The following is a 23588-nucleotide window of genomic DNA, read 5'->3' as shown; positions in this document are numbered from 1 at the left end:
CCTCTGGGGCCCTCGAATGAGTGAAGCTCAGCTTTCCTGCTCTGGGCTACACCCCTGAGTTTCCCTTCCACCAATGGTTCTCAACCTTCAGGGCATCAGCATCGCCCAGAGGCCTGGTTAAAGCACAGATTGCTGGAGCCTACCTCCCCCACAAGTCTGGGATGGAGCTGACAAGGTGCACGGCTAACAATTTCCCTGGAGATACGAAGCATCAGCATCTGGTCTGAGGACTAGTCTTTGGAAACCACCGCTTTGCACTGTCTGGGAGCTTTATGAAGGGTCTAGATGTTACAACTCCTCTCCACCGTACCCAGCTCCAGCCTGGGCGTCCGGACTAAACCAGTGATAGGGCAACACATCATCATCCGCACACGTTCAGAAAGAAGTCAGAATAGGAGATTGACCGATCCGTGCCTCGGGTTGGAATCTGGGATGCGCTCAAGCTCGGGCTTTGCCGGGCAGCATCCGGCCTTCAGGGGCGCGGCGGGAGGCGGACGCCAGGGGGCAGCCTCGCGCTCGGCCCGCCTGGGCGGGTTTCCGGCCGCGCAGGCGCAGGACGCAGCGTGCCGGGCCGGGGGCCGCAGGTAGGCACCGCGGGCCGGGGCGGGGACGGGCTTAAGGCGAGGAGAGACAAGGAGGGCACGCCGCGGGCGAGGGACAAGGGGCTGCGGGGCGGGCGGGCGTGGAAGGCAGCTCGGCCTCCTGCGGGGCCTGCCCCTGGCCCGGTCCGCGCCCCCAAGCCCAGGTCGCTGTGCCGCGCCTGTTGGACGCTCGGCCCGAGTCCAGCCGGAGGCCGCGCCGGCTCCAGGCAGCCAGCGTCCACCCGCCCCTCCTCTCCCGCGTCCTGCCCGGTGCGGGGGCTGGACTCGAATGACCGGCACTCCGCGGCGGACACGCTTCAGCTCCATCTCCCTGGCGTTTGTTCTGCACGGGATCATTCGTGCCAGCACTGCTAGCGTCCTCAAGGCGCAAGCTCCGGGTTAGGTGGAAACATGCCGCTCTTTTTTAAAAAGCAGGATTTAACCATTTTATTTAGTAGTCTTGTCTTCTCCATTCTTTACTTTTACTATAGAAACGTGAGGCTAAGTCGGCTTCCGGAATATTTCACGTAATTATTTTAATGTACCTTGTGCTTTAGTAACAAAATAGGATTCTAGTCTAAATTCTGTTGGGTGACATTAATCCTTTTCTTCTCAGGTTATATAAAATATTTTGTGAATTGGTGAAAAACGAATTTTATTCCATTGCTTTTATTTTATTCTTTTAATTAAGCTGTGAGTGTAGAGCAGTGGTTCCCAGTGTTTTCCCGGTTTACCAACATTTTCCTATCAATGTCAGGAATCCTTTGCGTCTCAGCAGTGTCTCAATTTCTGCCACCTAACTAGTCCCACAGTCGTTATTCCTTAACTTGCCAGGTATTTTTCAGAACCAGTAACTTTCAGTGCCTTTTTGTTTATTTCTGGGCAAGAAATTTCCTTCAGCCACACGGCCTTATCCCAAGCTCTGGACAGGCTACTCCGGAAATATGCCTTTAAAAGAAAAAAGCCCGTCAGGGTTGAGGTGGGCTAAAACATTCTTTAAGAAAGGGGCTCATGTCATGAAAGTAAAACGCGTGTATGAGAATTATATGCACCGGTGAGTCTCAAACTTGAGTGTGCTTCTGAATCACCAGGAGGACTTGTCAAAACACAGAGTTCTGGGCCCAACCTCGGTTTCTGATCCAGTAGGTCTAGAGTGAGGACTCAAGAACTTGCATTTCTCACAAGTTCCCAGGTGAGGCTACGGCTGCAGGTCCGGGAACCACAGTTTAAGAATTACTGACACACCAACTTGTGAGTGGTGATTTCTTCCTGGGAGGGAGCAATATAGGACTGAGAGGGATCCAAATGGGCCTCAACAACATGTAATATTTTGTATCTTTTAAAAAGGTCTTAAGAAATATGATGCAGTGTTGCCTGACAAAGCTGAATGGATGCTCATGATCTTAGTTTTCAGTTTTCTCTGTGCTTGAAACATTTCAGGAAAGAAAAAAAAATCCTATTTGCTGTGTGGAGAATGGGTCGAAAAACAGAAAGTGGGAAACCATGTAGGAAACTGTTGCAGAAGCCCAGGTAAGAGATGCTGGTGGCTTAGACCAGGGCGGCGTGCCAGGGAAGGGGAGAAGTGAACAAATTGAAAGAGATTTGGGTGATTTGACAGTACACGGTGATTGGTTGCTTTACAGATTAGGAGAGGGAGGAATCAAGTCACGTATTTTGTGACTCATTTGAGTGGGTGGGTTGTATGCCTGCCACAGAGCGGGAACCCTGGAGAAGGGCATGCTGAGGGTCAGAGAGCCACGTCCTAGACTTTGAAGAGCCAGATGAGTGAAGCATAGGAGAAAGATCTTGGAAATCAGTGTTCATATGGCCACGAAAGCCGTGTTTATGGATGAGATTACATAGAGGGAGTGCATGGAATGGAAATGTGGCCTGCAAGGGCCCTAGAGGGATATCATCACCTATGGCAGTGCTTTGCTAACTACTACCCACCACCTGTTTTTGTATGGCCTGTGAGCTAAGAATGCTTTTTGCCTTTGGAAATGTTGAGATGGGGGAGGGGGGAGGCTCAAAAGAAGAACAGTCTTTTATGACACACGAAAACTATATCAAATTCAAATTTCAGTGTCCGTAAATAAAGTTTTGTTAGAATAAAGCCGTGCCCATTTGCTTCTGTAGTGTTTGGGGCTGCTTTTACATTCTGGTGACCGAGTTGAGTAACTGTGACAGAGATGGTCCGTAGCCTCTCATCACTTTGCACTGCTGCGTGGTGTAGCACAAGTCACAGTGATATGCTTATCGACTCAATTTCAACTTCTGGCCCCTGAAGCTAAATAATTACTATCTGGCCCATTACAGAGAAAAGTGTGCTGGTCCCTGACCTCAGGTCTAAGGGAAACATGTTTCGTTACTTTAAATGTTGTAGAAGAGAGATGGCAGTTGTTCTGCCCGGGTCTTTGAGAGCACCTTCTAAAGATCAGGTACTGGTGGAAGAAGCTCAAGAGACTGTGAGACCTGAGTGGTAAAATGCATCAGAGTTCAGTTGAAGTCCCTACAGATGGCAGAATGGGCCACAAAGAAAGACGTGAGCCTGGAATCTTTTTTTTTTAATTCCTTTGTGATACTACTACCAGGAGGAGTATTTTTTTTTTTTTGTTTAACTTTTATTTATTGAAGTGTGTTTTTCCAGGACCTGTCAGCTCCAAGTCAAGCACTTGTCTCAATCTAGTTGTAGAGGGCGCAGCTCACAGTGGCCCACGTGGGGATTGAACCGGCAACCTTGTTGTTAAGAGCAAGGTGCTCTAACCAACTGAGCTAACCGGCTGCCGCTGAGCCTGGAATCTTTATAAGAAAGGGGAGTGAGCAACCATCAGAATGTTGCTGGGCCTGGCTGGAAGGACCGAGGCGGTGGGGTGAGCAGGGGGCATCGGTTCAAGGCAGGGAGGTTGTTGAGTGATGCTGGAGCAGTTCAGTAGAGCCCGGGTTTACGGAGCACCTCTTAATGACAGCAGGGGCGAGCAAAGCAGCATTTCCTTTAATTAATTAGGAAAAAGTACACGGAATTGTAGAAGAGTCCGTCCTTTCTAAACTTCCCTGCTTAAAGGGAGCAGTGTCACTGGACTGACCCTTGACCTGCACCCTCACTGGCCTGGGTATCTGGCAGAATAGTTATCGTTTACTGAGACTGTGAACACTGTGAAAACAGCAATTTTTTGGGGGTGGGGGTTGAAATATAATTCACATACTATAAAATTTGCTATTTTAAATTGATTTTTAGTTTATGCACAACGATTGTTACAATTTCCTGAACGTTTTCATCCAGAAAGAAATCCTGTAGCCATTAGCAGCCACTCCCCATTTCCCGTCTCACCCAGCCCCAGCGACCACTACGCTACTTTCTGTTTCTGGATTTGCCTGTTCTGGATATTTCATATAAATGGAATCATATGATATGTGGCCTTTTGTGTATGAATGTTTGGATTATTTCCATTATTTGCCTATCATGAATATAACACTGCTGTGAACATACATGTACAAGTGATTACACGAGTGTAGGTTTTCTTGGCTATGTACCTCGCAGTGGATTTACTGAGTGATATGGTAACTTTTTGTTTAACCTTGTATGGAACTGCTGGACCGTTTTCCACAGTGGCTGCACCATTTTACATTCCTACCAACAATGCAGGAGGGTTCCTATTTCTCCACGTTCTCATCAATGCTTGTTATTGTCTGACTTTTTGATTACAGCCATCCTTGCAGTTGTGAGGTGGGATCTTGTGATTTTGATTTGCATTTTTCTGATGACTAATAAAGTTGTGCATCTTTTCTTGAGCCTATTGGATGTCTGTATGTCTTCTTTGGAGAAATGTTTATTCAAGTCCTTTGCCCATTTTTAAATTGAGTTATTTGTTGTTGTTTTTTGTTGAGGAACAATACTTTTGAGTTGTCCTTCAGACATCTAAATAGAGGTGTCAGGAAAGCAAGTCTGGAGTTCATGAGGCTGGACATTTGGGAGCCATCAGCAGGTGGAGGTGGAGGTGCACGTGGAGAGTCATGAGTCGACGGGTCACCCTAGGAGTGAGTGAAGAGGTCAAGTCTGAGCCCTGGGGCAGGCACTCCGCCATGTAGAGCCAGACAGGAGGGAGCTGCCAGAGTGCGGTTTCCAGGGAACCAAGTAAAGAAAGTGTTAAGAAAGAGAGTCATCAGCTGTGCCAAATGCTGCTGAGAGGTCAAGACCAGGATTGTGACAATACACAGTCCTGCTGTGTTTATCAACGGGGAGGTCACCTTGATACCGTCAGTGTGGGTGGGGTAGCAGTGAGCTCAAGAAAACGGAGAGAGATGGAGATAGTGAGTCTAGATAGTTTTTTAAAGAGTTTGCCAGAAGGGGAAGAGAGAAATCGGGCAAAAACTGGAGCGGAAATTGAAGGGCGGGTGTTTGAAATGATGGGGGAAGTTCGGACACACTGGTCATAATTCAGGAGAAGAGGGGACACCTGCTGAGCAGGTGGGGAGGGAGGGATCTGTGCACAGGCAGGGAGCTGAGAACAGGGCCTCTTTGTTCATAGTCACAGGAGAGAGAAGGTACAGGGAGCAGGAGGCTGTGAAACGGTGTTAGGGGCTTGTGGAAAATAGGAGACAAGATCATCAGCTGAGCGTGAGGGTATAGAAGGAGGTGGTAAGGTTTGAAGAGAGGGAGACCTAGGCCATAAGAACAACCTGTCAGGTGTATCGATCTGTTGCAATGAGTGCGCGTGCACAGCAGTGGAACTTGACGTCTCAGTCAGAGGAAATGAGAGAGTTATTACAGAATTTGGGGGACAGGTGGCATTTAGGCAAAATTGAAACAAAGCAGTATTTTGATGGGCTCAAAGCCAAGGAGAGCTGTCTGTAAAGAGGCCAGTATTTGGTCTGGATCGCAGGGTGTCCTGGGAGACTGCACCTTTCATACATACAGTGTCATCTCTAGAACTGCTCGTCTGTACTCTGTACCAGGCTGGAAACAGAGGTGGTTTCTCTGTGTCAGAGCCACTTAGCTCCGCCAGGCAAGAGCTGGACGCTTCAGTCTCCCTGATGGGGCTTTGAGCTGCAAAATTTCTGCTATTCTGTGATTGAGAGAACAAAGTTTCTGAGTGAGTGAGAAAGTAGTCGTCATTCACAGAAGAGGGTTGTTTGACACTTAATAGCCGCAATGTGTCCTTAGGAGAAATGCTGTTTCCTGTTAACTTTGCAGCTGGCTTGTTCGTTCTGTGTTGTACCTGGATGAATGGCAGGTGGATTTTACGTTTTCCAGAAGAAGGTATGAACAAGCTCTCATCTGAATTTTTTTTGTGGTTGGTTCCTGTCTGGCTTCCAGTCTCGGCGTGATTGTCACATCCTCAGCAAGGTCTTCCTGGACTGCTTCATGCGGGAAACTCCCTCCCAGTTACGCTCTATCCTTGAACCCTCATCACAGTACATAATGATAAACTTCTGTTTACCTGTCTATTGTCTGTCAGCCCCATGACGTTTCTCCCTAAGCAAGGAGGAGAGGAACCACATCTGTTTTATTTACTCGCATGTCCCGGGTGCCTAGAGCAGGATTGGGCAGGTAGCAGCTGTGTAATATGTATGTGTTGAACGAATGAGCGGCCGGAAGATAGCGATGGAGGTAGAGGGAGCAGATTGAGACCAAAGAGGCTGGTGAGGAAACGGGCTGAGCCCAGACAAGCTTCAGGACAGTGGCTGGGCCACAGGAGGGCCTCCCTGTGGCTGCTGCACGTGCTGCGGATGAAGAGCCTGAGGGACACCCAGGCACGAGGGGGCCCCAGGGAAGGTGGGCATTGGGATTATTGCCATTTGTCTGTGTACAGAATTGCAGTTTGTGTTTAACAAAGCTCCTCTTTTGTACTTTGTGGCAGAGTCCTTTCAAACCAGTGTCCAGGGCCGACCAGAACACTGCCTGACCCAGGTGTCTGGCTGGAGACCTGAGCTGGTACAAGAAAGACTTACCTAGAAGGTAATGTTTCATGTTACAGGTATCTCAGACATGAGAAGCACAGGGTCAGTTCTGTCACTAGTGTCCCCCATGCATCCTAGTGCTGATATTCAGCCATCACACACTGGTGTGACCATATCCCTTGTCAGAGTATTGACATCCATTCTGGTTCATAAATAGCCTCCGCCTCTAGCACCCTGAGCGTCAAGCACCGGACATCTAGGTTTCTTTTCCAGCCTTCTCCCTTCCATCCCCTCCTCCATCCAACAACTAAAGCTGCAATGCCTGCCTTCACCACAGGCCTCACATGGGCTGCAGTGTCGGAGCGAGCGTCCATTCGATTAGTGAGTGTCTGCACCTTGTCAGTGGTTACTTAGTGCAGTGGTCGCTTCTGCATGCCCCTCTCTCCAGTGTCACCACCGTTATTATAGTTCACATACCCATCAGCTCTTACTCCGGCTTATTGCCAGGGCCTTTGAACCCGTCTCCCTGCCTCAGTCTCTTCGACCCCGGGTGCACCTTTCATACTTGCTGCTTAAAAACATTAAGGAGCTTTCGAGTAACATCCCAACTCTTCAGCTGGGTTCAAGAGGCCCTCAGCATTCCCGCCTCCACCTACCGCCCTAACTAATCTATTGCTCTCCTTTGTACGTCTTCTGCCCCGGCCCCACTGGACTAACAAATCCACAGATTGCTTTCATTTTACTAATGCTTCATTAAATAATCTACAATGTGAACACTGGGGGAGAGTCAAAGACAGAGTCAGACACACACAGACACCTCCTTTCTAATCAAATCTAAGGTAAATGCACCCAGACTGTGGTTTGTAATAAAAAATAATGATTCTGAGACAGCTGACATTGAGCATTTAGTGTGAGCCTAGTATTCGGTACCTCTTTTGTCCTCATAATGACACTGAAGCGTATAGGATCCTTGAGAAGAAGTGGCATAGAGAGTGTGCCCCCTTTAATCCTTTGTCATCACAACATCGTAATGGAAATAAAAACTGTTATTCTTGTTCATTTTATATTTTAGGAAATCACAGAGGATAACATGGAAAAGAAACCTCAGGAAGGCAGAAAAGGCCCCGCCCACAGAGGAGTGCCCCCCGTTGTGGGGCTGCTGCTGGGCACAGCCCTCATGAATGCACTCCTCTACCTCTGCCTCGATCGGTTTTTTATTTCCCCTCCACGTTCCGCGTTGGACCCCACTCACTGTCCCTATGGTTACTTCAGAATGGGACCGATGAAAAACTGCTCCCCGTGGCTGTCCTGTGAGGAGCTGAGGACAGAAGTGAGGCAGTTGAAACGTGTTGGGGAAGGAGCTGTGAAGAGAGTGAGTTCCTGATTTACTTCTGTGTTACCGCCGCAGTGTGAAGGGGTGGCCCCTTGGGAAAGCAGCTTAGCATCAGGTGTCAGGAGCCAACAAAATGTTTCTACCCCTGAGCCCAGTGATCTCACATCTGGGGCTTTATCCTAATAAAATAATCCAATGGAAGAACAAAAGCTAAGTGCATAAAGGACTACTTTGCTTTATTATTTATCATTATAGAAAACTAGAAATAACAATTACAGGGGAATGGTTCATTGGATTAGGGTCCAACCACTTGATAGAATATTCTGTAGGCATTAAGTGTAGTTAGGAATCCGTGCAGAGTGAGAAAAATCTTGATGATAAGTGAAAAACACAAAATACAAAATTATACAATACACTGTTTTCAACTGCAAAATTATGTGTTTGTGTAAAAAATATAAAAATGATAGAAATCATACTATGGTGAAAGAAGATTATGGGCCTTTTATTCGTTCTTATTTTTTAAAACTCTATGATGGTATTATTTTGATTTTTTTAAAAAGTTTTTTTATGTTGAGAAACCAAAGGGGTCCATTCAGTTCTCAAATAGAAACTTCAAAAACCCTTGTCTTATTGGAAACCAATTTGTGCTGTATTTTGATGCTTATCGTTTCCATGGCAACTGAGGCCTACTGATGAATCAAAGAGTGACTCTAGAAACCAGTTAAGGCTTGTTGAACAAAGACAGTTCTTTTGTGAGGGTGTATTGAATGATAGGTGAAGGAAGGGAACAAGCAGCTTGATAAACTGCTGTCTTTCTTTTGGGAGACCGCAGCAGCAAGGCTGCTGCTTCCATGAATGTGGAAAGGAGACTCTTACAGGAAGAAGTCAGTTAGGGAGAAGGGAAAGGAATTTATATAAAGTAAAACCATAAAACAAGGTAAGTCGTTCTTTTATTTTAATTTTTTTATTATTTTTTAATTTTTTTATTGGGGAAGGTTGGGGAACAGTGTGTTTCTCCAGGGCCCATCAGCTCCAAATCATTGTCCTTCAATCTAGTTGTGGAGGGCGCAGCTCAGCTCCAAGTCCAGTCGCCGTTTTTAATCTTAGTTGCAGGGGGCGCAGCCCACCATCCCATGCGGGAATTGAACTGGCAACTTTGTTGAGAGCTTGCGCTCTAACCAACTGAGCCATCCGGCTGCCCCTAAGTCATTCTTTTAAAAGTTCAGTCATTCATTGTTGTGGGTGCTAGGGGTGCAGCAGTGAAGGAAACAGACCCTTGAAGTTTGCTTTCTAGTTGGGGAGTCAGACCATCAAGAAAATAAGAAACTGTGTAATAGAATATGTTTTTGTGACATGCGCTATGAAGACAAAGCAGGGCAAGCAGCAGGCTTGTTACTCTAGGTGGTCACGATCTGCGAGGGGATTGTGAGGTATTTGGGGAAAAGATGCTCCACTAGGAAAGATGAGTACCAGCAGAGGCCCCAAGGTAGAACATGCCTCATTGTCTGGGGACCATGCAGGAGCCAGTGTGCCCAGGGGGCAGCATGAGAAGGAGAGGCAGCCGGACAAGGGCCTCTGGTGGCTGGTCCTGCTGGGCCTGGCCGGACTTGGAGAAGCGTTGGAGCCTTTTGAGTTGAGAGGTGAGGTGGTCCATCTGTGGAAAGTAGACAGAGGCATGGAAAGGGTGGTGATGGGTTAGGCCTTGCAGGGGATTGTCACAGCTTGACCAAGGTGTTAGCAGTGGACGTAGTGAGAAATCAGTGGATTCAGTCGTATTTGAAAGTTAGAACCAGTAGTATTTCCCAGTAGATTGGATGTGGGGCATAAGGGAAAGAGAGGGTGACTGCAAGGTTCTTGGCCTGGGCAGCAGGAAGAATGGGGTTGTCGTTACCCGAGTGGAGAAGATGGGAAGGAACAGATTCTGTGAGTGCATGAGGTGGGCGTGCGAAGGCCATTTACATGTCCACGTGGAAATGTCACACAGGTGGTTGGATGTACAAATCTAGCATTTGGGGTGGTATTGAAAGCAATAGGTGAAAGAAATCACCAGGGAGGGATGTAAGTAGAGAAGAGGACCTAGCAGTTAATTTCTGTCTTCTTCAAAAGGATGACTTTGAGGGGCTGCCTACATGTTTCCGTGTTACTGGACTCGCTTGAAACATTTTTTAATTTCTGTTTTTGGAATTGCTTTTAACCTTGAAGGATTTGTTTTTGAGTAGCTTTGATGATGGCAAATCCTTGTTGTTTGAGGACAGACTTGATTCTACAAATCATGCCCGTCCAAATATGAGATTTAATAATGTGGGCACTAACTCGGAGGAATTAAAGTGTGTTAATTAAAGTGTGGCTAGAAGGCTGGTACCTTGATATTTGGCGACTTTGGCTGAAACTTGCTCTCAGGGCCAAAGTGCCTTGAGCACTGGCTGTTATCTGTGAGGATCTGTCTTGCCCCCCTCAAACCTCAGCACCTATGCAGGTTCTGGCCCAGGGTCCACTCTCATCATCCCGCCTTCAGACCCTTATTGGAACAGCCCCTGCACACAACCAGCTTCCTTCCTCTCCATAGGAGTACCCCTCCTCACTGACACCCCAAGCTGGGAAACATAGGGTTCTCAGCAGGAATTTCTGTAACCAGAGTTCTTGAAGTCCCACTCTCTGACCCCCACCTCGTCTCCAAGCACTTTGCTTCAAAAATTCCCAAGTTGCCTGGAGACCTGCAGTTATTGACCCCATTATGTTTTTACTTTCTGACACTCCCCTATCTGTGCTCCCCGATTTACCGCACAGCAGAGATTCCACGGCCATTGTCCTCGTCACTCTTGCACAAATGCTGCAACAAGTCCCTTGCATATCTCTCTCTAACATGCCCGGCTGGAGAGCCCCAAACCCATTTGATCCCACTATGCATCCAAACTTGAGCACAGCCACGCAGTTGAATGCATGACAACAAGCCTCAGACGTGCACTCAGCAGGAGAGCACAGCGGGCCTCTCTATTCCCTTAGTAAGTTTTCCTTCCGATTCTCTGAGACAGATATTTCCTCAACATCCCCTGTCTTAACTAATGATCTTGTTACATAAGTTATTATGAAGTTAGAAGCCACCCAGAGGGAATTCCCTCATCTTCCCACCGCCAGCCCTAGGAAACTTCTAGCTCAGGTTCTGTCCCTGGCTTCTCACGGCTTCCCTCTTTTTCAGTTATTCCCTCTCTCTTGCATCATCACTCTTTTCTACTCTGAGGATCTTCCTTAATAGGTACAAACACACCCTCTTTAACAAAGAAAATCCTCTTCCCTGATTCCCTCTTCCTCTGTAACTACTCTTTGTTCTCTGCTTCCTCTATGGTAAAACTGCCATAGCTCTTCTCTCCTTCCTCTTTTTCCATTCATTCTTTCGTCCTCTTCCAGGACGGTTTCCAAACTCCACCGCTGCTCTTCTCCAGAGACCAGCAAGCTTCCAGTTGGACGGTTCTCTGTCTTCCTCTTACTTGATCCTCCGTACAACCTTTGAGCCTGTTGACGCCTCCTCTCTCCGGCAAGCCTGGCCCTCTTTTTGGTTTTCCTCCTCCCTCACTGGCCATTCCTAATTACTCTCCTTTCCTGCTTCTGTTCCCAATCTTGCTTCCAAATCAGCAGTTCTCAATCAGAGGCAATTCTGCTGCACAGGGGGACATTTAACCATGAATAGAGACACTTTTGAGGTTGTCCCCCCTGGGGGTTGAGTGGGTGCTACTGGCATCCAGTGGGTAGAGGCCAGAGGTGCTGCGAGCCATCCTCCCAGCACAGCACAGCCCTCGCCCTCAGCAAACACTGTCTGGCCCAGAATGTCAGTACTAGTGCTGAGCCTGAGAAACCTGATTCCTATTGGTTCCTTCCTGGATCCTCCTCTTGGTCTTTTTCAGATATACTGTTAGACGATTGAATCTAGTTCTTTTGCTTTAAATACATTTTATATGCTGGTGATCCCAAATTTGTATTTCTAGCCTGTACCTCTCCCCTAAGCCACAGATTTGTGTAGCACATCCAACTGTTTATTCGCTCTCTCTACTTGTGGAGATCTCTGGAGCATCTAAGTCCATCCAGTATGGAACGCTTGATAATTTCCCCTCTGAAAGCTGTTCTTCTCCCAGCCTTAATATCTCAGTCAATGCCATCATTCCCATCTAGTTGCTCGAGCCAAAACCTAAGAGTCGTCTTGAGTCCTCTCACCACCACCCCCTTAACTAAACCAAGAGCAAGTTCCACCAGTTATAGTGTGAAAAAGTGTCCCAAACGTGGTTGATGACCTATGTCCTCTGATGTGTTGTAGTTAAGTCGCTGTGATCTGATGCCTTGGAACAGTTGTCCCTGCTTCCACTTTTGCCCTTCACCACGCACCTGGCAGAGTCATCTTCTAAACACAGTTCAGATCACGCCATTCTCTCTCTTAAACCCTCTTTGGAGCCTTCCCATTGCTGTTGGGAAAAAAAGTCCAAACTTCTTCCCATGATGTGCTACACGCCGCGATATGGGCCCTGCCTGCCTCCTGAACTCACGCCAGACACGCTGCTCCCCACCCTGCAGCCACCCTGCCCGTTCTGTTGTTCCTTGATCAAACAGCCCTTTCTCTCCTCAGGGCCTTTACCGTTGCCTTTTTCTGATTGAAATTCTCTTCTTCCATCTCTGACATGGTCAGCTCTTCATCCTCCAGGTCTCAGCTGAGAAACCACTTCTCTAAGAGGCATGCCCTGATATCCCCCCCATGAACTTCTTTTCTATGGTCTGGTTTGTTGTCTCTCTTACAAACGTAAGTTCCCCGAAGGCACAGAGGGTGTGTCCTCTGCATCTAGCCCAGTGCCTGGTTCATAGAACACATTTTAGGCTGGAAGTCAAAGACTCATTAATCAAATCTTCACAAAATAAAGTATCGGCTTAACTTGGATGGTTTCCTTAATACACAAGCACCCTACCTTTCTTCCCCAGACTATGTATTTTTGGTTTGTGTTTGGAATTGCGGGGGGGGGGGGGGGGGGGGGCAATGTGTCCTTTGCCTGGAGCAGTGACGAACTTTGCCCCTGAAAGGCAGATTGGACCCACTGCTTTTCCTTTTTTCTTTTAATTATAAAAGCAGTCCATCAGTTCAAATATTCAGAAGGAGGCAAAGTACAAAGTAAACGTTCATTTCTACCTCTTGCTCTCTCCATCTCTAATCTTATACCCTGGGGACAGCAGTTGGGGAGTCAGTACTTTTAGATTTTTAAACCCAAGAGTGCATTAAAAAACTGGGTACATACTCTGCCAGTTATCTCAAGGACAGCAATATCCATGTCTCAGGGGGCTTCCCTTTTTCTGAAACATAGATTTGGGGCAACAGTACTAGTGAGGAAGAAAGAAGATTCTAGCAGAAGCGATTCTTCCAGGCGGCAGACGGTCCAGCGATATTGCTGCAGACCGCCAAAGCACGATGCAGATGATACCGTGTTGTGATGTGGAATGAGCTGAGTTTTGGTGTGGAATACATGATGTGGCCTCATGTGTCATTTTTTACGTCCAGCCCATGATGATGGCTTTTGGAGATCACAAATCACGGTCAGAGATTTTACAGTTGCATGGTTGTTGTTTTTTCCCGTTAGAGTACATTAAAAAGCCATAAACTTTGGATTGGATCCTCTCAGAAGAATGGATTTGATGCTTTAGCCCTCTAGTTGTGTGTAACCTTTAGAAGGATCTTATTAACCTATTTTTAATGCTCAAGGCTGTCTGGAAAGCAGATGTTACATGAATTATGTGTTTAAAAGTATGAAGTAACCGTGGCCATTTCTCAGTCTCCTTTGCAGGGTCCACCTCATGCCTCTTAACCTTGGACCTTTCTTCTCTGTCTGTGCTTGCTCCCGGGTGGCCTCATCCAACCTTGGCCCTTGTCTGCCACTGAGAGCTCTCCCCTGGACTCTCTAGACTTTTCTATCCAACTGCCTGTGCCGCATCCCCGCTTGGATATCTGAAAGGCTTCTCAAACCGAGTATGTCCCAGGTTGGCCCTCTCAGCCTGCTCTTCCTGTGTTCTTCCCGTCACAGTTAATGACAACTTCATAGTCCAGTTGCTCAGGCGCCCAGCCTGGGAGGCACCCTTGGTGTCTGTCTCTTACATCCACATTCAGTCCATTAGAAAATTGTGCTGTCTCTACCCTCAGAAGAGATGTGGAATTTGACCCGTATTCCCTTCCTCCCCACCAAGCCACCGTCATCTTGTTCCTAGATTATTTCCGTAGCCTCCAAGATGATCCCTGCTTCCACACTTCAGTCCACTCCAACGCCTTCAGTCTATTCTCAGTGCGGCAGCTGGAATGAATGTTGTTGTTAAAGTATAAGTCAGATAGTGTCTCTCTGCTCAAATCCTCCAGTGGTTCTGTCTCTCAACAACTGAAAGGCCTTACAAGGTCTGCGTCCCTTCCCCAGCCTCTGTTCCAGGCCCCCTGGCTCATTCCGCTCCAGCTGCAGTGCCCTGGCCTTACTGATTGGCAGCCTGTGGGCACGCTCCCTCCCTGAGACTTTGCCCCGAGCTGTTCTTTCTGCCTGGGATGTGGTTCCTCCAGACAGTGGCTTATTCTTCTACCTCCTTCAGGTTCTTGCTCAGCTGTCACCTCAGTGAGAGCTTCCCCAACACTATATAAAATTGTAAGCCCTTCCTTGCTTAATTTTTATCCAAAGCAGATTTTACCTTCCTGTATACTGTGTACATTTCCTATTTATTTTCTTTACTGTCTACCTTCTGCACTAAAATGTAAATTACATAGCGGCAGAGATTTATTTCAGTTTTTGCTATTATAATTTTTGACATAAATACAATTGGCCTTGAACAAAGCGGGTTTAAGCTGTGCGGGTCCACTTATACGTGGATGTTTCAATTAACCCACACTGTTCAGTTGACTACAGTTCAAACTTGAGGTGTTCTAGGATCAACTGGTGGAATCCATAGTGGAATCCATGTATGTGGAGGGCCCATCTAAGTGGTACTCAGATTTTCCACCGCACAGTTGCTTGGCGCTCCTCATCCCCATGTTGTTCAAGATCAACAGTACTTTGTTAAATGAATGAAGACAGATCTGCCTACAGAACAGTTGAGTTCTTTGTGTAAAAGAACATATAAATTAAGCTGATCATTTTCTAAAGTTTATCCTTTATATTTATAATAAAAGATCACATGGATAATCTATAAAGAGCTCCTAGAAATTAATAAACACAAAGTAAATAGCCCTATAGAAAATTAGATAAAGGACAAAGAACATCTTTCCACAGAAGAAGTCAGAAATGCCAGTAAAGATGAAAAGTGCTCTGTTTCATTAGTAATCAGGGAAATTTAAATTGGGACAGTAAAATGTTTTTCATCCAGCAGATTGGCACAGATTAAAAGATTGATAACATCTAGTATGATTAAGACTATGGAAAACAAGATGCTCTCATGCACAGTTGGTGAAAGGGCATGGTAGCATAGACCTTGGAGGGCAGTAATATTCTTCATTCAGTAATCCACCTGCTTACCTAGCTTATGAAAATACTTGCAGATATTTACAGAAATATAAATGTAATGCTGTTTATTGTAGCAGTGTTGTTAATAAGAAAAAATGTGAAATCATTTAAATGTCCATCAAGTTTTTTAAAATAGATCACATACGGTCATGTTAAAGAGCTATACAAAATTGTAGAGCTAGATGTGAAAGAGAACCTAATCCATTCTCACAGCATCTGTTAAAAATTTTATGAATTTTTATTACATATATTTTAGTTTTAAAAAAGAAATGATCAACTAGCATAGGTTGTACACCCATACTATGAAATATTATACAGCTTTAAAAAGAATGACCTAGAGCTATGTGTACATATGGGAAAGATTTCTGAGGGGTCAGTTAAATGAAAAAAGCATGTTGCAACATGATATGCATGTTATAATCCCATTTAACATAATGGCAAATTCAAATGTTATTTTATAAGTTTACATTAATACATATAAAAGCATAGAAAAACTTCTAGGAAATTACCAATTGAACAGTTAACAAGTTTCCTTTGGGTGGGTAAGTAAATACAGGGGGAAAGATGTCTACTTCTGTATTTGAATTTTTACCAAGAAAAGTATTCATGATTTATTTTAAAATAAAAAAGAAAAAAACAACAGTAAGGCTGTTTTCTCCAAATAAGAGTTTAAGAAAACATTAAAAAGCAACAAATTGGAGATTGCTGACAAATGACTCTTAAACAATCCCTGACTTGCAAATATTTAACATTTGGATGTGTCATATATTTGTGAGTGATCCCAAAGACGAATAATATTTAATAATAAACCAGATTTAATCATTTTTCATTTATCCGAGGAATAAAAATGAATTCTGTATACACATTCAGAATAAAAATGAATTCTATATACACATTCAGGAGGGAGTCCTGAGGCCTGTTATGGAGACCCTCCCCCCACCTACTACTGAATAAATGCAGAAATAAGTTGTAGCAGCTTCCCTAAAGGGATCACGGTTTGTACGTGAAAAAGGGCCGAGGAGAGCAAAGCCATCTGCTAGTGCTGGTGACGACCATGCACAGGTAGGTCTAAGGCAGTGAGGGTGCGCGACCAAAAGTAAGATTTGCTGTTAGAGTCAAATATCAAATTCAAGGGTGATGCAAATCTAAGGACAGAATGTATTCCATATAAAAGTAAAAATATATTCATGAAACTTTCCAGTGAATGTAGCAGGCAGAGAAAAATGGCCTACAATACATTTAAAAAAAAATTTTTTTTTTCAGTTACAGTTGACATTCAAGATTATATTAGTTTTTCGTGTACAGCATAGTGGTTAGACATTTATATAATTAATGCAGTGATCCCCCAGATCAGTCTAGTACCCACCTGGCACTGTACATAGTTGTTACAACATTATTGACTCTATTCGCTGTACTCTACATCCCTGTGACTGTTGTGTAACTACCTGTATTTCCTAATCCCTTCACCTTTTCCACCCATCCTCCAACCCCCTCCCATCTGGCAACCAGCAGTTTGTTCTCTGTATCTCTGAGTCTGTTTCTGTTTTATTTATTTTGTTTAGATTCTGCGTATAAGTGAGATTGTATGTTATTTATCTTTCTCAGTCTCACTTATTTCATTTAGCGTAATACCCTCTAGGTCCATCCATGTTGTCGCAGCAAAATGGCTTTTTAATAGAAATTATGATACATCATGAAATTTCTCAAGCGTGGGTTTTTGAGAAGGCCTTGAAAGATTTCTCTTTTGAATATTAAGGGTCAAGTGTAGTTACCTGGGTTTTTCCATTAATAAACCACCCTTCTCAGATCCAAAAGAAATCTTCAAAGTCCTCTAGCCTACCTCCATTTGATATGTTTCTGAGTTCTCTTTAAAAATGTTTTAAAATATAAAAGTAAGATGTATTCATTCTGGAAAGTTGGAAAATACTAAAAGATACAAAGGAAAATAATCACCCAGAATCTTACCATAAAAAGAGAACTGAAACATAAGCCTGTTTCCTTCGATTTCAATGTAATTTTGTGTTATTTGATACAATTTCAACAATAATATAAAAACAGTTTTGTATCCTCTTTCATTTGTAGCACTTTTATCTGTGAAAAGTCTATCAATTTATACATTTTGCTGACCACATAATATTCTTTTGAGTGATCTACTGAACTACTTCCCATACTTTGATAGGTGGCTAGGTTCCAGTTTATGCTGTTGTAAATAATGCCAGATTTTCATTCCTAGAGCGTTTTTATCTATTTCAGATTATTGCCTTTGATGGATTTTAGACTTAGATGTTAAATGAAAGCTCTTTATAAATAATGCCCTAAATTGCTTTTGAAAACCATAACCTTCATTTTTATTATTATATTAGTTTCGGGTGTACAAAACAACATAATGATTAGACATTTACACCCCTCACAAAGTGATAACCCCTGCCCCCTCCAAGCCTACTACCCCCTGACATCATACATAGCTGTTACAATACCATTGGTTGTATTCCCTATGCTGTACTTTACATCCCGTGACTGTATATAATCTTTATTTTAATGAACAAGTAGAAGCCCAGAGAGTCACAGCCTGCTGGGGGCAGAAGCAGCCTGGGGCAGCAGTGACCTCTAAGCCTGTTTTCTGTAATTTTCTGCCTTTCCTTTGGGGATTTAAGCAGAAGATGAGGTTCTTATTTACGGTGCTTCCTGCAGTCCTTTCCTAGCTAATAACGATGCAGAATCCAAGGCAGGCCTGTACAGTTGCTCTTCTGGTGTCTGTGTGCCTTATGGGCGGTGTACTATTTGTGTGATATTTCAGTTCCTGCTTTTACAGCTGAAGTCACACAAACCCACAGACCATGTCAAAATGTTTTTCTTACGTAAAACTATTCTTATTTGTGGTTTACTATGTTACCTTTTAAAATTCATGAGTAATCTTGTTATGTGTGATAGGCTGTGTAGGCTCGACTCCCCACGCAGGATTTTCCAGTCTTCTCTCCTCTCCCTTGCTCTCCCCCTTTGTGCTGCAGTATTTTGGAACTGGCAGTCTGTGTGCCACTCGGTGCCTTTATACATGCAGCCCTCTCTCCTGGGAATGTGCTCCCCATGCTTTACATCCACCCACAAGCCCCCATCATCCTTTAGACCAACTCCCAGGAGCACCCTCTGCAGATGGCCCTTGGCACCCTGATCAGAGGTGGGCCCTGCTGCTTCCTGCCCTGGGCGCTGAGTGTCCTGTGTTTGCTCCTGAGTGAGTCTTTGTAAGTAGACCAAGAGCGACTATAGGGCTGGGCCTGGGTCTCACTAATTTCTGTACCCTCTGCACCACATCCAGCACTTACAATATGTTTGTGGAGTTGCTCCCTAACCCAGCAACTCCACTAACCCAGGTGAGGTTCTGGGTTTGATGTTTTCTGTGGCTTTGTTTCAGGTCTTTCTGTCAGAGTGGAAGGAACGCAAAGTCGCTCTCTCCCGGCTCACCAGTCTGGAGCTGAAAGACGATTTCCTCCACGGGCTGCAGATGCTGAAGTCTCTGCAGAGTAGACATGTTGTCACACTGCTCGGCTACTGTGAGGATGACAATACTATTCTCACTGAGTATCACCCCTTAGGGTCCTTGAGCAGCCTGGAAGAAACACTAAATCTTTCCAAGTACCGAAATGTGAACACGTGGCAGCACAGGCTGCAGCTGGCCATGGATTACGTCGGCATCATCAACTACCTGCACCACAGTCCCCTGGGCACACTGGTCATGTGCGACTCCAGTGACCTGCCCAAGACGCTGTCCCAGTACCTGCTGACAAGTAACTTCAGCATTGTGGTGAACGACCTGGACGCCTTGCCCCTGGTGAACCGCAGCTCAGGGACGTTCGTGAAGTGTGGCCACAGGGAGCTGCACGGAGATTTCGTGGCTCCAGAGCAGCTGTGGCCCTATGGAGAGGACATGTCTTTTCACGACGATCTCATGCCCTCGTATGATGAGAAGATCGACATCTGGAAAATTCCAGACGTCTCCAGTTTCCTTTTGGGGCATGTCGAAGGAAGTGATATGGTCCGATTCCATTTGTTTGATATTCATAAAGCATGTAAGAGCCAGACTCCTGCAGAGAGACCCACTGCTCAGGATATTCTGGACACTTACCAGAAGGTTTTGAATTCCCTCAGAGACACCACGGTGTCTCAGACAAGAGAAATGCTCTGAAAACTAGTCCAGTCAGTGAAGGATGGGATTTAAGGGATACGTGCACTAGTTGCAGTGGTTCTGCTCTAACAGTGAGCTTGTGCTGTTCAGCCATGTGGCTCTTCCTCTACACGTCACACGTCCATGTGCACATGTGACTGTTCTGCCCCTTCAACAACCTGGGCGGAAGTTGCTAAGCAAGAGCAAACCAGGCTTGATTTAAGTCTGGCTTCACTTTCTATCGCGGGTGGCTCCCAGGTGAAGATGCAGAGAAGCAATGAATCTAACCAATATCTGAAGGAAGTAACAAAAATAGAGCTACAAGAAAGAGGCTTCCCTTACCCTAATAACTGAGTTTGTAAGCTTGTAAGAAGTGTAGACATTCTCAAATGGCATTATATGAAAGAATCATCGAGTAGTTCTCCAAAGAACTCTTTTTTCCTCATTTTTTTAGATGATAATCTGCCTACGTGGTCATGGGAGTATTTCTGGCCTGTTTCACATGGTATGGGCGAGGCCATCTTTACTGTTTTAGATGATTGTTCCGTGAAGCTCCTTTGCCATCCTCCCTCCCGTGAGCTAATGGAGAACTATTATAGCATGTGCTCTTTGAAATTTTGAACGGGTAAGGAATATTTAAAACAGCAAGTATATAGGAAATGAAATGTGATACTGCCTTGGATGGTACTTGTGAAATTCCTGTTTACCTTCCAGCTGAGTTTTCTGTATCCCAAGTTAATTAATTTGAACATTTTACATCAACACTGTCACTCATTACTGGAAAGTGTCAAACCCTTCCACTCAAGTTGCATGATTGAATCCTTCGAAAAGCTCCTGGTCACTGTCTTCCTCATTTGCAGGGGATGATGGATTTGGTGCATATTAGTCATCCCTAATAAGGTGGTTAAAGCTGAGAGGCAGAATCATGGGAATCGCAGGGACCTGGGCCTCATTCCAGAGTCTCTGAGGCGGTAAGTCTGAGACTTTGCATTTCTAACTGGTTCCTGGGTGAGGCTGGTGCCCCTGGTCTGCCTCTAACAGTCTGAGAGGGCACCACAGGCAGGGGCTAGCACAGTGTTAGCATCACTATCCCTAGTCTGCCTACTCCTACGGTTGACGGGATTCTATGGTTGATCAGAGGATATGCTTGCCCACTGTATTTTAACTGTTGCCTTTGTTACAAAAACATGACAACCCACTAGGCTGGCTGTAATCAAAAGGACAGACAATAATAAGTATTGACCAGGATGGGGAGAATTGGAACCCTCATACATTGCTGGTGGGAATGTAAAATGATGCAGCTGCTTTGGAAAACAGCCTAGCAGTTGCCTCAAAAAGTTAATAACCCAGCAATTCCACTCCCAAGTATTTACCCAAGAGAATTGAAAACATGTCCACACAAAGAACATCTCAAACTCAACATTTCCCAAATAACTCTTGTCTGCTCCAAATTTGCCATCTGTAAATGGCACACCATCCATCTGATATCCCAGTGTAAAAACCTGGTTTATACAGAGGGTGCCAAAAAAAAAATGTATACACATTTTAAGAAAGGAAAACTGGATTAAAATTGTAATACTCAATATACGAGATCTGACCTGTTACAATGATGTTCCTAACTTTTTTTGATATCAGAGAGATTATTCATTACGAATTTGTACCAACTGGACGAACAGTTAACCAAGTTGACGATTTGAAAGTGCTGAAAAGGCTGCATTGAAAAAGACAACCTGAACTTTTCACTAACAATCCATGGCTCTTGCATCGCGACAATGCACCAGCCCACACGGCACTGTCTGTGAGAGAGATTTTAGCCAGTAAACAAATAACTCTATGGGAACACCCTCCCTGCTCACCTGACCTGGCTTCTTTCTTCCAATGACTTCTTTCTTTACCTGAAGATAAAGGAAATATTGAAAGGAAGACATTTTGATGACATTCAGTACATCAAGGGTAATATGATGACAGCTCTGATGGCCATTCCAGAAAAAGGGCTATTATGGATAAAAGGGCTATTATGGGGCTATTATAAATAAAACTGCTGTTAATATTTAAATGCAAGTCTTTGTGCAGACATATTTTCATTTGTCTTGGGTAAATACCTAGGAGTGGTCCTATGTTTGTAAGTGTGTATTTAACTTTGTAAGAAACCTCTAAACTGTTTTACAAAGCCTCTATACCATTTTATACTCTCATAAGCAATGTGTAAGAGTTCCAATCGCTCCATACATCGTAGCCAACACTTGTTATAATCAGCCCATTTAATTTTAGCTATTCTAGTGCCTATATAGTGGCATCTTATTGTAGTTTTAATTTGCATTTCCCCAAAGATAAGTGATACTGAGAACCTTTTCATATGTTTATTGGCCACTCACATATCTTCTTTGGTGTAGAGTCTAAATCTTTTGCCCATCTTTAAATAATTTGCTTATTATTGAATTGTAATAGTTCATTATATATTCTGGAATTAAGTCTTTTACCATGTGTATTTTTGGGAATCTTTTCACAGCCAGAGGTTTGCCTTTTTCGTTTTCTTAACAGTGTCTGTTATTTGTGTTTTTAAATGGTTTATATACTATTTACGAAATCTTTGCTCAACCCAAGTTCATGAAGATTTTCTCCTATATTTTCTTCCAGAAGTATTACAGTGTTAGCTTTTACATTTAGGTCTATAATCCATTTCTAGTTCAGTTTCGTATATGGTGTGAGGCAAGGGTCAAGATTTGTGCCCCCCACTGCTCCCATGTGGATGTCCAATTATTCTAGCATTATTTGTGGAAAAGAATATCCTTTCCCCCATTAAATTGCTTTGGCAACTTAATGAAAAACCAGTTGTGTGGGTTTACTTTGAGGCTCTCTACCTGATTCTATTGATCTATATTGCTGTCCTTATCACTATCTTGATTACTACAGCTTTATAGTAAATCTTGAAATCAGGTAGTGCAAGTCCTGCAACTTTGTTCTTCTTTTTCAAAATCATTTTGCATCTCCTTATAAATTTTAGAATCATTTGTCAGTTTACACACACACACACACACACACATCCTGTTGGAATTTTGATTTAGATTGCACTGAATCTATAAATCAATTTAGGGAGATCAGGCATCTTAATAGTAAGGACTCTTCTAGTCTATGAACATGGTGGGTCTCTCCCAACTATTAGGTCTCTAAGTCCTTTCATTAAAGTTTTGTAGTTTTCATTGTCCAGGTCTTATTCCTATTTTGTTAAATTGATGTATTTTTAAAATTCTATTGTAAATGCTATTTTTAAAAAGTCAAATTCCAGTTTTGTTTATATCTAGGATATGAAATTAAAATTTTTGTATATTGACTTTGAATTCTGTAACATTCACTTATAAGTTCTAGTAGTTTTGGGGGATGGGCAGAGATTCCTTAAGACACATGCATTCATGCCATGTTTGAATAAAGCCAGTTTGTATGCTTTTTATTGCCTTGTTGCCCTGACTAGTACTTCCAGGACAATGCTGGGTAGAAATGGTGAGGGCAAATGTCCATGCCTTGTTCCTGATCCTAGGGGGAAAACATTTGGTCTGTTAAGTGTCACGTTAGCTGTAAGTTTAGGGTTATCGTTCCATGTGTCTTTACACTTTTATTACATATGCATAGGAGTATATCCCCAAACAACACATAGTATTGTTTTACTTGGCTTTACACTTTACATATGTTACTATGAAGGTATTTCTGCATGTGACAGTCCCTGCATTTCTGCAACTTGCATTTCCCCCCTCTGCCTTATTTTTTAGATTCATCCATGTCAATACATACAACTCTAGATCATTTCTACTGCTGTATATATTATACCACAGTTTATTTCTTCCACTGATGGACATTTAGATTGTTTGCAGGTTTTTGCAATGTCAAGTCACTCTGCTGCAAGCATTTCTGTACACGTTCTCTTGTATGTATGATAATTTTTCCAGACATATAGCTAGGAGAGCAACGGTAGGGTCATCGTACCTTTAACTGTATCAGAGATTGGCAAAAAGCTCCTTAAAGTAGTGGTATCACATGGTGGCTTTTATGTCTCATCTCTCCCTCTGGATAATAAACGCCCTGAGACTGGGACTATGCATGTCTTACCATTGCATTTCCCA

The 23588-nt window shown here is 44.2% G+C and overlaps 1 protein-coding gene across 7 annotated transcripts; it reads left to right on the top strand.

Moving 5' to 3' along the window:
* Positions 1 to 553: 553 nt before the first annotated feature.
* On the top strand, positions 554 to 21214 carry POMK (protein O-mannose kinase). 7 transcript variants are annotated; one of them, XR_004422895.1, is made up of 6 exons: positions 724 to 1773; positions 2022 to 2111; positions 6440 to 6537; positions 7552 to 7851; positions 18724 to 19831; positions 19928 to 21214. XR_004422895.1 is itself a non-coding variant. In XM_033104880.1 (6 exons), the coding sequence occupies exons 5-6, from the start codon at positions 7570 to 7572 to the stop codon at positions 19492 to 19494; spliced, it is 1053 nt and encodes a 350-aa protein (XP_032960771.1). In that variant the 5' UTR covers positions 724 to 979; positions 1673 to 1773; positions 2022 to 2111; positions 6440 to 6537; positions 7552 to 7569; the 3' UTR covers positions 19495 to 21214. The 7 variants fall into 7 exon arrangements, 4 of the variants coding, with proteins under 4 accessions (XP_032960770.1, XP_032960771.1, XP_032960769.1 ...); XR_004422894.1 differs by having other exon boundaries at positions 18724 to 19839; XR_004422896.1 differs by having other exon boundaries at positions 18724 to 20444; positions 21111 to 21149.
* The last annotated feature ends 2374 nt before the right edge of the window (positions 21215 to 23588 follow it).

Source organism: Rhinolophus ferrumequinum, chromosome 4, assembly GCF_004115265.2.
Source record: "Rhinolophus ferrumequinum isolate MPI-CBG mRhiFer1 chromosome 4, mRhiFer1_v1.p, whole genome shotgun sequence".
Classification (NCBI taxonomy): domain Eukaryota; kingdom Metazoa; phylum Chordata; class Mammalia; order Chiroptera; family Rhinolophidae; genus Rhinolophus; species Rhinolophus ferrumequinum.
The sequence above is the reverse complement of the archived record's forward strand: the minus strand, read 5'-3'. Positions and strand labels throughout refer to the sequence as shown.